Source organism: Mus caroli, unplaced genomic scaffold (assembly GCF_978045245.1).
Source record: "Mus caroli unplaced genomic scaffold, Mus_caroli_1 scaffold_7, whole genome shotgun sequence".
In the NCBI taxonomy this organism is placed as follows: domain Eukaryota; kingdom Metazoa; phylum Chordata; class Mammalia; order Rodentia; family Muridae; genus Mus; species Mus caroli.
Window position 1 is genome coordinate 35,551,347 of NW_028227262.1, and position 16,813 is coordinate 35,568,159.

General features: G+C 47.8%; 1 protein-coding gene across 1 annotated transcript in view; it reads left to right on the top strand.

The window, feature by feature from the left end:
* The first annotated feature begins 1,857 nt into the window (after positions 1 to 1,857).
* Lhfpl4 (LHFPL tetraspan subfamily member 4) overlaps positions 1,858 to 16,813 on the top strand; it is a 28,308-nt gene continuing 13,352 nt past the window's right edge. Inside the window, exons 1-3 of the mRNA XM_021165768.3 lie at positions 1,858 to 1,892; positions 2,179 to 2,391; positions 3,319 to 3,804. Of these exons, the coding sequence (XP_021021427.1) occupies positions 3,399 to 3,804 (406 nt within the window). The 5' untranslated portion in view covers positions 1,858 to 1,892; positions 2,179 to 2,391; positions 3,319 to 3,398. The remainder of the gene's footprint in view (positions 1,893 to 2,178; positions 2,392 to 3,318; positions 3,805 to 16,813) is intronic.

Consider the following 16,813-nt stretch of genomic DNA (forward strand, 5'->3'; position numbering starts at 1 on the left):
AAACCCTGTCTCAGCAAATAACTAAATCAATATATAAGCTCCTACTATCTCTTTTAGAGAAGTGCAGATGAATTATTTAAGACTATTTAGATTGGAAACAACAACAAAACATAAGTGAAGCTGGCTTAAGTAGAAACAAAATTTACTGGCTTACCCCAGGGTCAATCCGGGAACTGGGTGAGAAGGGATCAATGGGGCCAATGCACTATTGTCAAAGAGGTGTGGACAGAACTTCACAGAGAGCCTCTGCTCTACAGAGGGAAACCAAGACCCAGTCCTACAAGAACTTGCAGTGAATCTTTGATGTCCTTTTCTTCTGGGTGGCTCAGCGTGGCTCAGCAGGCTAGGAAAGAATAGTTTAAGACAAAGCGGGGAACAGGGCAGGAGATTGCTTGGAAAGCACCCAAACTGGGAGCATCTGCAGCAGGACCCCTCTGTCTTCTTCCGTCTTCCGTCTCCCGAGTCCTCTTGACTCCAGTACCCCGCATTGGAGTGCCACCCTTCAGGGGGCTCATCCCTGCTTATTAGATGGGTGAGATGGTTTGTGACAGGTTGACAGGGCAGTTGTCTCCTTCCATGGCATGTCAGTGTTCTTCCTTGGCTTCTATCCCCAACTGCAAAATGGGAGGAGGTACTGGAGGAGATTGCTTGCCCCATCCCTTCTGCTCATGCTTCCAGGACCACAGGATCCTTGGCAGGTGAAAAGGAAGGCTCCTTCAAAGTGAGTGGAAAGAGAAGCCAAATTCATGCCAGTACTCCGTCCCTGGGGATGGTGAATTCACATGAACCTGAGGTCTCAAGTTGTGGAATTTGCTAGGTCCATTCTCCCTTTATAATCTGGGATTCAAACGCCTGTTTCTTATAAAGACATCAAACAACACCAAACCCACCCACAACCCCACCCTGTTACCACCATTTCTTAAAAGTTGAAAATACTGGTCTAGGATGTCGCTCTGTTAGTAGAATGCTCCTCCTGGTTTGATCTCCAGAAATGTACAAAACAGACACAAAACAAGCGTGTTGGTGCATGCCTGCGATTTCAGCACTCGGATAGAAGCAGGGGGATTCCTGCATGCTCAAGGCTAACCTGGTCTTAACATAGTGAGTTCTAGGCCAGCTAGAACTACTTAGCATACTCTCACCAAATAAAGCAGACTTTAACAAAATACATAATCAGAAAACAAAAACAAAAGACAAAAAGAAGAACCAAAAAAACCCTCAAAGACCAAAAGAACAGTTTCTTATCTCACTGGAAAAAGACAGTTAAAAATATGACATGAGTTTTTGCATATAGATATGAGTTTCAACAAACATACTTCTCTGTGTGGTCCAGTGTTTGGGATCCATTAACATGTGTATGCTCGAGCACACACACACACACACACACACACCCCTCTATAAAATGGGGCATAATTTGTCCACTTCACAGATAAGGAAACAGGTCCCGATAGCTCAAGTTCAGTTAGTTTGTCTGGGTTTCAAAGGCTAAGCAATGACTGAGTCAAGCTGCTTCCCAGGAGTGTCCCTGGAGGTGTTCTTTGGCCTAATCACCACCCTTGACTTTGAGGTGTTGTTGTTTAGATCTTCATGATGTTCAGACTTCATGGCTTGCATCGATTTGAGCACCGGGGAGGATGTAAAGGAAAAACCAGCTTGCCAGCCCCTTTCCCTCCTGGTTTTGGTACTCAGCCTGGGTCTTGTTCCCTGGCTCCATCTCCTTGTGCTGTGGGCCAAGGAATCCCCAAGGCTGGCGTGGGGTGTTAACAGTTTAGGAGTTTCCCTCTCCCAGGGGGGTGTTGACAGTTTCCTAGGAGACTCTGAAAACCTTCAACGCCTCTAAGACGCAAAGGCGTGGAAGCAGAATGGAGAGACTGGAGGCATTGTCATAGATGGTAGGTGGTAATCAGGAATCAAGAGATTGAGTTCAACGCCTATCAAATAATCCTCATTTCGTTCCTTCCCCCATTTCCACGGGCTTTGTGGGGAGCTGGAACCCCACAACTCAGGTTGACCGAAGGGAGTCCCAATAGTCAGGAGGCCTGAAGCCGGGACTGGGGTAGAGGCTGTGTTTCTGGCTGAGGGACCTCAGGGTCACCGTGCCTGACCGTACCTCTGACTGTCAGAACCTGGAGGGCCCCTTTCCCTCCTCCTCCCCTGCCCCCCTTCCATTCCTCTCAGTTCTTTACGCCCGCGCGGGAACGCGCCCCGGCCGCGCCGCGCCAGTGCCCGGGAGCGCGCGCCTCGGCGCGGGAGCGCGTCCCGGGGAGAGCCGGAGCAAGATGGAGGCCGCGCAGAGGACGCCGCCTGGGCCAAGGCAACCGCTGCCAGGAGCATCGAGCCCCGGAGCTTGAGCCCTGCCGGTCCCGGATCAGCCGTCCCGACTCGGCCCAGGTTGGTCTTCCCGCATCCCTTCTCCGCGGCCACAGCCTCTGCGCGCGTCCGGCCTGGGCGCGGGGCAGCGCCCCCCCCCCCCAAGCTCTGGCCCTACCCGGGCCCAGCCGCTCCCCCGCGCCAGACACGGCCCCTGCCCACCGCCCGCCCCTCCAGGCCCAGACTGCCCGCTGGCCTCGATCGCCTGTTCCCTTGGCCTGGAAAGCCACTCTCCTCGGCCCTGGCCCGCCAATCCTACACTACTCCCCCCCCACCCCCCCCCCCCGCAGCCGACATCCAGCCCCGGCTTCTAAGGATCCCCCCTATCCCCGCCCCCCAATCCCCGCCACAAGTGCAGACCCTGCAGTGTCAGCCCCTGATTCCACGCTAGCTTCATCCTGATTCCAACACTTAGCTCTGGGTACCAGCTCCAGTCTTCTGCCTGGCCCTACTGTAACCTTCCTCGTGCCCTCAGTACCAGCCCCTGACAACCTCTTCTCTTCCTTATAGAGAAGCGGCTATCCGCTTTCAGATCCCCTTTAGACACCCAGTCCCAGACCCACTACCCCTAATAAGAGCTCCAATATGCCCTTCCCAGCTCCCTCTATTCGATGCTTGTTAATGCTCCAATATTGATCTCCATCTTTCATTACATCTCCCCACGTCCCCTTCTTAATCCGGCACCAGTTCCCAAGCCCCCTCTTGAACTCCCCCACGAGCACTTTCTGGCACCCCCCCTACTTCCAGCTCCCATGTCCTCATCCCAGCCCCCCCAACTTTCCCATGACTCCTTCTCAGGCCCCCCAATAGGAGGCCTTCAAGTCGCCGCCCCAACACTGTCATGACCCCCTCCTAGCTCCCCAGTCAGCCCCCAGGTCCCCAGCTCCGCCTCAGGCCCCGCCCTTGCGAGTTCCTAGACTCAGGGCTGCTTCTCGCGTGCGTCCCCAGCTCCCGCCCCGCGGCCGGTGGTCAGTCCTGGGCCGGCGGCCCCCTGTCAGCCGCTGCCGCCGGCCCCGCCCCCGGGCACCATGCTGCCCTCGCAGGAAGCCTCCAAGCTCTACCATGAGCACTACATGCGGAACTCGCGGGCCATCGGCGTACTGTGGGCCATCTTCACCATCTGCTTCGCCATCATCAACGTGGTGGTCTTCATCCAGCCCTACTGGGTAGGCGACAGCGTGAGCACTCCCAAGCCTGGCTACTTCGGCCTCTTCCACTACTGCGTGGGCAGCGGGCTAGCGGGCCGCGAGCTCACCTGCCGGGGCTCTTTCACCGACTTCAGCACCATCCCGTCCAGCGCCTTCAAGGCGGCCGCCTTCTTCGTGTTGCTTTCCATGGTGCTGATTCTCGGCTGCATCACCTGCTTCGCTCTTTTCTTCTTCTGCAACACTGCTACTGTCTACAAGATCTGCGCCTGGATGCAGCTCCTGGCAGGTAGGGGAGGAGTGGGCGCAGGACCCTTAGCAAAGACGCTAAAGATGGGAGCTCTTTCTTGGAAGAGTCAGGGCTGGATTCCTCTTCTCTGTGTTAAGACACTTCAGGCCAGCTCTCAGCAGCTACTGGGGAGAACATTCAACAATAGAGAGCCACCTTAGGGCAGGGGACAATCTTTAGAATTGGTATTTGGATCCGTCATGTTGAAAGCTCAGGTCTACTGATGGATTAGCACTATGTTCGTGTTTCGGGGGTCTTTATTGACAGCCTTTGAGGAGGACAATTTTTTTCCAAAGTGAGGGGTTACTATAAGTATGATCAATTTCTGTTATGCTGGGGGAGTTGATGCAGAAATTGGTGACTCGGGAGACTTGTCTTGGACCTTGAACTCACTGACATTATTGGCTTTTTTGAGATTTGGTTTCTCATCTGTAAAATGATGCAGAGGAGAAATCCTGTCCTGAGAGTGGGGAGGCTATCTGTGGTGTTGGTACTGAGAAGATGTATGTGGAAAGCTTGCAACACAAGCCTCTGAAGAGAAGGTTTCCAACCATTTAAACGTACCCCTGACCCATATTCAGGAAGGGTTCTGTGCCACAGTCAATGGTGATGAGTCCTTTGAAATCTCTGAATTGTTTGGCTGGGATAGTCATCTTCCCCTAGGGCTCAGGGAAAGACCTTTTGGGAATGAGAAATGCTGAGACAGTTTCCCCTGATCCATTAGTCCTGTGTCCCCACCCACTCTTCGATCGCAATCACATTTTGAAAACTCAGCAACCTGGATATTTGCCTAATTGCAGGAAAGAAAAAGAGAATTGGACCGGGCAAAGTGGAGCCTAGGGACTGCAGGGTGGGGAAGAAGATGGGTAGAGGCTAGGGGAAAGTTTGAAGCCTTCCAGGGATGGGAAGGAAAAGAGAAGGCTTGATAATGGTGCATTAGAGATGCCTCTGTGCAGTAAGCACTTCAGATCGTTCAACAAGTGTTCAGCCTTTCAAAAGGGGTCCCCAAAGGAAAGGTGATAGATGGCAGCTTGTAAGCAATCCCGCCGCAGGGCGTATTGTAGGGACTTGTCTCTGCAGTGTGGTATGTGTTCACTTGAACCTTTCCATTGGAAAGAAATCTCCATCTTTTCAAGGAAGAGTGTGAGTTTTTCAAAAGGGCTGGAAGTCACTCAAGGTCAAGTGCTAAGAATGCAGTAGTGATTAAGACTTGTCACTTAATCAAATTAAGACTTGTCACTTGGGCTGAAGGCCAGATGTGAGGTCAAGGCCATGAAGCTAGTTTGCTTCCCCAAGTGGACTCTTACAAATGTAGGGAGGAATGTCTGTCCTACTGGGGGATATCCAAGGTCTGAAGATGTCTGATTGGAAGAAGGTAGTGTATGTTCAGATATGGACGTTCTTTTATTTTTAAAGGTTTCTTTTTTTATTTTTAGTTACGTGTATGTGTGTGGGGTAGTGGTGGTGATAAGGTACATTCAAAGGCAGTTGAGTGTGGAGGCCAGAAGAGGGCATTGGATCCCATGGAGCTGAAGTTATGGGTGGTTGTTAGCTCTCTGACATGAGTACTGAGAACTGTGTTCTGGTCCTCTGTAAGAGCAGATAGCATTCTTAAACATAGAGTGGTCTCTCCAGCCCTGAGATGTGGACCTGTCTTAATGGGACTCTTTAAGAACCATTGAAAGGAACAGAGAAAGAGAAATGAAGGGAATGTGGACATTGTTCCATGTGTTCCAGCGATGTGCAGAGGTGACAGCATGGGTTTCCATTGTGTTCTCCCCTGAAGGCAAGCTGGAAAGATATATGCTCATCTAGAAATCCAACTCATCAACTCTAATTTGGACTGTGTGACCAAGGTGCTGACCTCTTGGCCCTCTGCTCCTCTGTAATCCATGTGAGATTCCATCCTGGGATTTGATGGACAGTCCAACTGTGCGATCACTGAAATTTAACAATCTTAGCGATCAGCACCTTCAAACTTCATTTTCACGTCTCCTGTTTCAGAGAGGCAACTGCCACAGACCCGTGAAAGACTTACTCAAAGTCACACCACTAGTGTGGGAGTAAATCCAGTCTATGGGCAGGTTTTGTTGTTGTTTGGTTGGTTGGTTCTTGGTTGTTTTTGGCCTCCTGGTCCAATACCTTTTCCTTTTCCTAAGGACTGAGGAGGCAGTTGGCAGAGTTAAGAACTTAGGTGCATTTTCCTCAGAGGTTTCTGAGTTCTCTAGATAAGTGACTGATACACATTGCTTAATAAAGTGGCGTTAGGAAACAGGCCAGCTTTGGACTGCAAGGTATGGGTCACAAATGCCTTGATTTACAGTCTTTTTACTTTTTTATGACATTCACTTGGATGTGTGTGTGTGTGTGTGTGTGTGTGTGTTTATGCTGTGGTGCATGCACGGAAGTCAGAAGACAATCTGCAGGGGTTGGTTCTCTTTTCCCATCTCCTGGGACCTCAGTTGGGATTTGTGTTTTAAGGTCTGGTGGCAAGTGCTTTTATCCATTGAGTCATCTTGCCAACCTCCCTCCTTCATGGTCTTAAATAAGCCTTTTCAGTTTTAATCCCAGTTTTCTCCTGTGGGGCTGAGGGACTGTCAGTTGGTTGAGAGTGTATCTTTCAGCCTGTAGGACTCCTGCAAACAACTCTTTGTCTGGGATCATTATGCTCAGAAAGTGAGCCATCACCGAAAGTGACAGCACAGGATCAAAGCCTTGTTTGTCATATAGGAATTAGAATGCTTGTCACTTGATTCTTGTTCCTTTGGATTCCTGCCCTCCAAACATTTTGAAGAAAACCTTCTCATTGAGAAACTACAGATCTCTTTCTCTCCTTTCCTCTCCCTCCCTCCCCTCCCCTACCCTCCTCTCCCCTCACTCCCTCTGCCTGGCTATGTTTTGTTTTTCTTACCTATTCTGTGGCCATCCTGTGCACAATGCTACAATGCTGGGTGTCTTAGTCACTGTTCTATTGCTGGGAGAGACACCATGGTCAATGCGACTCTTATAAAAGAAAGCGTTGGTTAGAGAGATGGCTCAGCAGTTAAGAGCACTGACTGCTCTTCCAAAGGTCCTGAGTTCAAATCCCAGCAACCACATGGTGGCTCACAACCATCTGTAATGAGATCTGACGGCCTCTTCTGGTATGTCTGAAGATAGCTACAGTGTACTTAGATATAATAAATAAATAAATCTTTAAAAAAATAAAAGGAAGCATTTAATTTGGGGCTTGTTTACAGTTTCAGGGATTAGTCCATTATCATCATGGTAGGGAGCATGGTGGCACACATGGCCAGCATGATGCTGGAGAACTAGTTGAGTACTACATCCTGATCTGTAGGCAGAAAAAGAGAGACTGGCATCGACCTTTTAAAACTCAAAGCAAGCCCATTCCCAACAACACACTTCCCTTAACAAGGCCACACCTTTCAATCCTTCTAATCCTTTGAAATAGTATCATTCCTTGAACTAAGCATTCAAATATATGAGCCTATGGGGACCATTCTATTCACATCACCATACTGGGGTACACAGGCTAGCCCCGACTGTGCCAGTGTTGCATGAAAACCCAGACTTCCTCTTAGATTAGTTTGACTAAGGTTGAACCCAAATTTGAATTCTTCACATCTCTCCCTGTCTCTTCTGTCTATGATTACTGATCTCTAGTCTGTTGTATGTCTGATCTGTCTGTCCTTGTTGCCTATGTTTGTGCTGTGTTTCTGTGCTTGAATCTGTGTCTGTGCATGTGTCCCTCACAGAGGGCTTTGCTCTTTATTGAATAGCATAAAAAATATGGTATGGGGGGAAATGAGAAATCTTTCCAGAAATCTTAACAGTGTTTTAGAAGAGAAAACTGCAGCTGCTTGAGAACAGCAGTAAATACTGCAAACAGATGTGATCAACCTATGGCTACACGTGGCTTCCAGCACTTGTGAGATATTTATTGTGTAAATGTCAACCTGTTGACTGCATTCAGCAAATGATTATCACAACACATACATATGTGTGCCATACATACATACATACATACATACATACAATACTCTGGGTCAGTAGCATATAAGAGTACACAATTTAAGATTAAAGCTATGTATTATTTTAGGTTGTTTGTTATAATGTCTGGTTGCACGGGAACTCCAAGATATAATAAGATTGGTTACATTTTCTTTTTCTTTTTTTTTTTTTTTTTTTGAGACAGGTTTCTCTGGCTGTCCTAGAACTCACTTTGTAGACCAGGCTGGCCTCAAACTCAGAAATCCTCCTGCCTCTGCCTCCCAAGTGCTGGGATTAAAGGCGTGCACCACCACGCCTGGCTACTTTGTTCTTTTAAAGGCAGTTTAACCATAAACCAGAGCACACAGTAGGACAGCAAGTTAAGTACATAGTCTTAAATAATCTCAAGGCATATTATTGGCTCAGCTGCAAGGTTCCAATAAAGTTCTGTCCCTTTATGGTCCAGGGACATTTTTAGAAAAATGTACCACTGCATCCGACCACAAGAATCTTAAGCCTACGATGTGCAGTCCCTGCTCTCGGGAAGCTGACTTTCTACTTGGTTCTTGATATTGTCAGCAGCCCTGGAGTGATAGGCGACAGAAACTCAGCTCAACCCATCATAAATAAAATAAATGAGCAGAATTGGGTTTATTGTCGTATATGATTTGAAAGTCAGGAGTTTCTGACTTCATATGGCTGCAGATGCTCAGGTGACATCCGAGGGATCCTCCTATCCCTTGGTCCCTGTGCCGGCTCATTTTAAAACCCACTACTTCTTCTTTTTCATTTTCAATTTTATTTATTTTTATTTTATGTGCATTGGTGCTTTGCCTGCATGAATGTCTGTGTGAGGGAGTCAGATCCTCTGGGTACAGACAGTTGGGAGCTGGGTGATGGGAATTGAACCCAGGTCCCCTGGAGAAACATCTAGTGCTCTTAACCATTGAGCCATCTCTCCAGCTCCTAGTCCACTGCCTCTTAAAGGTAAAAAATAAAGTGGCTCCAACTTCACGTAGCTCAGGCTTAGCAATGACTGTGGAAAATGAATGCCAGCAGCCAAGTGTGGTGGCACACATCTTTAATCCCAGTACTGGGGAGAGAGATAAAGGCAATAGGATCTCTGTGAGTTTGAGGCCATCTGGTCTACACAGTGAGTTCTAGGGCAGCCAGGGCTACAAAGAGAAACCCTGTCTCAAAACACACACACACACACACACACACACACACACACACACACACACACACACACACTCACACAAAGAATGATCGCAGTAAAAGTTTCAAGGCTGAATTCTGTCAGCCTGACTCCTGCCAGGTAGCTGCCTCCTAACGAATCGTGGTGACTCTGTCTAAGACCCAAATGTACCTATCCCTGCAACATGGCTCAATAGTGAGAAAGGTGAGTCCCCACTGAGACTGTAAAAGAAGGAGTAAGATGACCACAGACAGTTGTTCCCAACCCCTGGGGACTCTGATGTGTGCTGAACTACAAATGTTGTAGATACACAGTCAAGGCTGGCTATTGCTTAGCTGCGAATCAAGACTGGAGGTGGATCATGTTGACAGGTGCAGGCTGTATACGGGTTTAGTGTGAACACAGGGGGTTCCGGATGGACAGGTGTATCTGACTTGTGTGTTGTATCTCTATTGGAGCAACAGATTTGAGATGGATGGATGAGTGCCAGGCAGGGGAGTTTGGACTTTAATGACTGAGCAGTTTGAAGTTACTGTGACTGTTACAACAACTCAAAAACACTACTAGCTTTGAGTGGTGCCCAGGACTGTGATTCCAGAACAGGGTCAGCCAACACGGGCTACGTGAGATCCTGTCTCAAAAAGAAAAAAAATGTCAGCATATCCTAAGACGTTACTGAGCACTAGACTGTGTGCTAGAAAGTCATTTGCCCCAAGCCATAGATGTGCTGGGTCACGGAACCATTATTGTGACTCAGTCCTCCTACCTGAAGTCAGAGGACAACTTTGTGGAGTTGATTCCCCTCCTATCCCTATGTGCCTTCTGGAGACAGAACTCAGCTTGCCAGGTTTTGAGGCAAGTGACTTCCCCCAGCCATCTTTTTTTTTTTTTTTTTTTTTTTTTTTTTTTTGGTTTTTCCAGACAGGGTTTCTCTGTATAGCCCTGGCTGTCCTGGAACTCACTTTGTAGACCAGGCTGGCCTTGAACTCAGAAATCTGCCTGCCTCTGCCTCCCAAGTGCTGGGATTAAAGGCGTGCACCACCACCGTCCGGCTCCCCAAGCCATCTTGTCCGCTGGTTTCTATGCCAGATGTCTTCACACTGTTGCCCCACCCTTCCGTTACAATGGCCTGTCCAATCTCACATGTCTGGGACAGAAAGGAAGCTGAGTCTCAGTGTGCGTACTAATGAGTCCAGAACCTTCCTCTGCTCAGCTGGAACAAGAGACATGAATTCACAGTCGATGGGTGAGAGCCGCAAGAGTCAGAAATGGGGCTGAGGGGACCCACAGGAAACAGAGAGGAGACCCAAGCTGCTGCCTGGCGGCACATGCCAGCACCCGAGAGACCTCAGGCAAGAAGATGGTGACTTGGAGGACAGTTTGGGCTACAAAGTAAGCAAAGTAGAAGAGATGTGAATCTATCTTCATCACTGCCTGTCTACCATGAATGAGACCTTGGGTTTGACCCCCAGTGCCTCAGATACAATGAGACAGAGGAATGTGCCAATACTTCCCAGCTATGTGGTCTCAGACAAGTGGGTTTGCCTCTCTAATTCTGTTTTCTCATCTGCAAAAAAGTATTGTACCTGTTTCCAAGGATGATAGGAAAGAATGGAACAGTGGTTTTTATTGTGACTCCCATGTATGGTCGGCGCTTGAGACAGTCTGAGGGAAGCCATTGTGAAGGCTTTGCTGCTGAGTTTGAACTCATTGCGATGACCACCAGCCTTGAGAAGTTGTCAGCCATCAGCAGAAGAGGGAAGCTATTGGCTTGCCTGACTCTGCTATGAATGAAGGAAGATGCTCAGAGAGAAGGAACAGCTGAATGGTCACACAGTGGGAACCTAGGCTTCTCTGTCCCCAGAAGGAAGATGAACCTGGCCCCGGTTCAGCCAGGTGTGAGTGTGTGCACATGCCAGGCTTCACCTGGTGTGCAGAGGCTGGCAGGGGAGGCAGAAACTGAGTGCTAGATAGTGTCATGCAGGGGCGAGCAGCTTCAGGCTGTGGCTATCACCTGGGTCACAGGCTCTGGGATCAGAGGTCACAGGAGTGGGCATAACAGGAACTCAAGACATGCACTTGTGTCCCTTTCTACGTCCTTGGACTTTGGTTCAGGTTGCCTTTGGGAATGAATGATTTAATTATTTAGATAGGCTCTTGATAGGCAGCCCTAGTTATATTTTAGCTTGCAGCGATCCTCCTGCCTCAGCCTCTCTTAGAGGTGGGAATACAGGCCCACATTATCACACCTGGATAGGTTTCAGATTTTATTCATATAATAAAATCTAGAAGTTTAGTTACATTGAATATGTATTGAGTATACAAAATTTAGCGATCTTTGGTTACATTGCTAGGACATTAGCATATGAGAGGGACTCCCTCCTTCCCTCTCTCCCCACCCCTCTCGCTTTCTCTCTCTTCCTTTTTCCGTACTTCCTTGTGCCTCTCTCCCTCCCTCTCACACTGACCCTGGAGGACTCCTCTGTTCATCACTGTGCTGGGCTCTGGGAATGCTGGGTAACAGACCTTGCTCAGCATCTTAGAGCTCAAAAGACAAAAGTGGGGGGGTCTCCTCCTGTGGCACACACATGAAGTGACTGGGTCACAGAGGTACTTTAGGGTGCACAGCTAAGGACAGATGCACATGCAGGCAGAATACTCATACAGGCAACATACTAAAATAAAATAAGTACTTTTTTGGTTTGTTTTAGAAAAGTTGAGTGGGCATTCACCTCTCCTGGCTTCCTTCACTTGCATGACCAGTGCCTTAGGTGCTTGCAGCCAGAGCTTGAGCTGAGGTTGTTGCTATGTCTCCCTAACATGGTAACATGGGGGCATTATTCTTTAAGAGGCCCTTAAGTACTTAAACTTCTCTGGGATTAAAGTAGTTGATAATGATGAGGCACAAGGAACGGGAAGTAAGGGGAAAGATGAAAAACCCAGCCTTGTCCACTGCACCCCCAGCCCAGATCTGATTGCTTCTCCAGTGCCTAAGTGACACAATGGGAGTCTTGGGCCAGAAGGCTCCACTCGGCATACAGTAGGTGCCTAGTAAGTGCCCATTGCTTTGTTGTTGCTTTGGTTTTAGTGCTTTTTATTTTTGAGATAGCATCTTACTATATAGGCCAGCTGCAGTGAACCTTGTGTCAATCTTCCTGTCTTAGACTTTCTTTTTTTGTTTGTTTGGTTTGGTTTTTTGGTTTTTTATTAATATGTAAGTACACTGTAGCTGACTTCAGACACTCCAGAAAAGGGTGTCAGATCTTGTTACGGATGGTTGTGAGCCGCCATATGGTTGCTGGGATTTGAATTCATGACCTTTGGAAGAGCAGTCAGTGCTCTTACCTGCTGAGCCATCTCACCAGCCCTGTCTTAGACTTTCAAGTACTGGGAGTGTAGGCACAAGCCACTATGTCCCCAGAAGTGTCCTGTTGAATGGATAGGTGAAAGATGACGCCTAAGTCCTGACTCACTCTACCACCCAGCTCCTTTGGAGGGAGCAGATACCTGGTGCTGCATTCTGGTTGTCACAGTGATTGTGAGTCCTTAGGGATTTTCCCATCATTTCTGAGTTTCCTGTCATATACAATGAGCAAACTCATGGTGTCTGAGTTGGCTTTGTACTGCAGAAACAGGATGTTACATGGGCAATTTGTAAGGGACAGAAGTTTATTTATTTATTTTGGTTTGTTCAGACAGACTTTTGCTACGTAGCCCAGTCTGTCCTCAAACTCATGGGCATCCTCCTGTGTCTACCTCCTGAGTTCTGAGGTCATGGACATACTATATTTGTATGTCTTTGTTGTTTGTTTGTTTGTTTATGACAATCTCAAGTAGCCCAGGCTGGCCTCAAATTCATTGTCTAGCTGAAGGTAGCTTTGAACTCTTGCTTTCCTTTTTTCCCCCCTACATTGGAAACTACATTGGAACTACAGGTGTGTGCTACCTTGCCTGGATAACATGATTTCCCCCTTTTTGCTTTTCTGGTGATCATGACTGTTCTCATGAAGCCATTTTTAAAAGCGCGTATGTGTTATGGTGTTAGGGATCGATCAAGAACTTCACACATACTAGGCAAACATGCTCTGCTACTGAGCCGTGTGCCCAGCTGGTTAATGAATGGTTCTCGAGGCTGGACAGTGCACGGCCAAGGAGCTGGCCAGCTGATAAGGGCCTGAGTGTTGATCAGTCACATGCAGAAGACATTACAGGACTGGGGGCAGAGGGGACTGACTTGAGTGGGGATCTGCTTTGTGGAGGCGAGGGTCTGACACTTCTGAAAGATTCCCCCGCCCCTTTTGACATTGCCATTCAGGGTTATAATCCACGATGCTGGGAGACATGTTTGAACTATAACAAATAGGTCACCCCTCTTTGGAGTCATTGGAAGGGTGTCGTGGGCACAGGTGTGTGCACTGACATAGGACATGCTTGTGACTGTGAATAGCTGTGATGTGACCACGGTCTAATGCTTTTGCCACGGAAGCTCTGTGCAAGAGAGGGAGGGGAAGTGAAAGGCGGGGGAGGGTTGGAGGAGGCGCTTTCCAATAACCTTCCGCGTCCAGCCTTGGAGCGTAGGTCTTACATACAAGCCGTGGCAATCACTTTTGGGAGTAGGAAGTGAGCAGGGCTGGCGTGGGCTCCCGAAGCTCAGGTGGCTGCCGGGAGGATGGATTATCAGAAGGCTTCCTAGGGAGCAGGGAACAACAGAGAAACAACATGCAAGTGACTGTCCAGGCAACAGCAGGGAGAGGAGCCGGAGCCGGTTTGGGAGACCACTGGGTTTGTGTGCTGAGGCTAAGGCAGGGGCAAAGCGTCCTTTGTGGGTAGCCAAGCCTCTGAAGTAGCATTCACAGAGGAGCGCTGTGTTTCTGACAAAGAGAGATGAGCTCCTCTCAGGGAAATGTTGAGTTTGGGGGCCCTGGGAGATGTGTAAGGGGGAGAACCCAATAATGGCTGCATGTTTGGGTCTGAAGTCAAAGAGAAAGGTCTGGAGTCAAATCTGAGGTAACATCACATGACTCTTAGTGTGAGCAGAGTTGCCCAGGGACAAGGTGAGGAAAAAGAGGGAACAACATCTCAGGGCATCAACCATCACAGAACGGGCAGCAGAGAAGCCAGAGAAGGAGGCCGAGAGAGCAATTTGAGCAACAGAGACCACGTAGCAAGTGGGAAGCTGAGGAAGGAGCACGGGGGACTCTGTGTGAGTGGAAGCCTCAGCATCCCCTGGGATGTGCTGAGAACAGCTGGGACCTCTCAGTGTCAGCGTTAGTGATTGGACCCTGGGCCAGTGGGTGCCTGGCAAGTCCTCCTCCACTGTGGATTTTCAATCCTGAAGGCTTGCACTCCACGGAATTGACCTTCAAAACAAAGCAGAAAGCTTGGCACGATGGTATTTGCTTGTTATCCTTGATACACTGAGACCTGAAACAGGAGGATCATGACTTCAAAACAAGGAGAAATAAGGGAAAAGCTGAGGGGGGTCTCTTTGTGGTGGACCTGTCTTAGAAGTTGTGTGTGCGCGCGTGTGTGTGTCTGTCTGTCTGCGTGTGCACATAAGTGACAGGTGTCATCCCTCAGGAGCTATCCATCTGTTTGTTTGTTTGTTTGTTTGTTTGTTTTTGAGATCAGATATCTCACTGGGACCAGGGCTCTCCAGTTAGACTAAGCTAGCTCACCAGAGAGCTCAGGAGACTCCCTTTCTCCCTTCCCCAGCACTGGGATTCCAAAGACATCGCTGCCAGGCTCTTTAAAAGGTTCATTTTTTGTTCTTTTATTTTTAAAAACATAAATAACCAGGGCACAAAGAGGAAAGCGTGGCAGACAGAGTAGGTATGAGTCTTGCAACATCAGCAAGCATGCTGGTGCCAGTGGCCTAAATGTGCCAATTAAGACCATCCTCAGAATGGGTGAAAACAACTGACTCACCTGTGTGCAGCCTACCAAGGACCCACTTCAGTTGTAAAGAAACAGGAATTAAAAGCAAATAAAGGAAGACAGGCTTGGTCTTAGGTATCTGCAGTAACAGCTGTTGGGAGGCAGGAGGCAGGAGGATTAGGAGTTCAGGGTCCCCTTGGCTACATCGTGAGTTTGAGGACAGACTATGATACATGAGACCTTGTTTTGAAACACATGGAAGATGACCAAAAGAAAAGAAGTCCAGCTGCCAGAAAATCCCTCAGAACATGACCGACTCAGCAATAGCATCAATCACTCGATCCAATAGCTGGCTGGAGGCTAGTGCGTCTACCAGCCGCAGGGAATACATTTTTCTCAAGTTCACATAGAATGTTCACCATGACAGTCCACATTCTAAACCCAAAGCCACACGGTTGTACAATTACAAAGCTAGAAACCACACTGTGTCTGCGCTCAGAACAAAACTGACTTAAGCCAGAAGCAACAGAAAGATAGAAGAGTTGATAACGCTGGACATGGTGGCACACGCCTTTAGTCCCAGCACTCAGGAGGCAGAGGCAGGCGGATTTCTGAGTTCGAGGCCAGCCTGGTCTACAGAGTATGTTCCAGGACAGTCAGGGCTACGCAGAGAAACCCTGTCTCAGAGGGAAAAAAAAGAGTTGATAACATTTGGATATCAGAGAAATCTTTATTTATTTATCTATTTTTTTTTTAAAGATGGGGTCTTACTGTATAGACCAAGCTAGCCTCCTAGAACTTGCTAAGTAGACCATGCTGGCCTCAAAAGCACAGAGACGGCCATTTCTATCAAGCAACATGTAGATCAATAAACAGACCAACAAACAAATCCCAGGAATTTTGAAATATTTGTAAATACATGAAAACACACCAGGATTTGTGAGCAGAAAAGCTAATAGGGAAAGTTGTAGCATTGACTGTATGTACTAGAGAAGAGACAAAGATTAATCCACATTGCAGTGCTGGAGATCAAACCTAGGGACTTGTGCTTGCTAAACAACTCTACCACCCTAGTGTAACATTTTGTTGTTGTTGTTTTTGTTGGTTTGCTTGTTTTATGGTTTTTCAAGACAGAGTTTCTGTCTGTCCCAAGCTGTCTTGGAACTCACTCTGTAGATCACGCTGGCCTCAAACTCAGAGATGCACCTATCTCTGCCTCCCAAGTGCTGGGAGTAGTGTGCCATTACTACCCAGCTTAAAGTTTTTTAAACCATTCATTCAAGCCCCTATATTTATAAACTAGAAATAGAAAAGGAAATTGAATTAGTAACATTCTAGGGCATGGAAATACTGTCATTCATATAACAAGTTCCCTTGTCATAGACGTGTCCATACCTGTGTTGGCTATGCAGTCAACCCACTGTATGTATTTTCCCTGTACATGCACTGGGAGAACTATGTACAAAAGTGGGGAGGAGGACAGGGGGTAGGAGAGGAAAAAAATTTCCAGCTTCTCTTGCAGCTAGATGCGGCTTCAAGAAAACACATGTAAATGGATTTAGGGGTAAGCACGCTCAAAAGAGCAAACACTATTTTGATGGTGGTTACCACTCAGTCTACCTTGTAGCTCGAGAAGTAGATATCACCATTCTTAGGATCATAAAACAGAGGTTCAGAGAGGTGAAGGGACTTCCCCAATGACACACTGTTGAAAGTTTGTTAATAAACAAAAATGGCCCGGTGTGGTGACACATGCCTTTAATCCTGGAGCTTGGGAGGTGGAGGCAGGTGAATCTCTGTGAGTTTGAGGCCAGCTTGTTTTAGGAAAGCCAGGGATACACACACACAAACAAACAAACAAACAAACAACAAAACCCCCTTAGTCTTGAAATCCAATAAACAAAACCAAAAATGTTTAAAAATTAAAGGGAATATTATTAC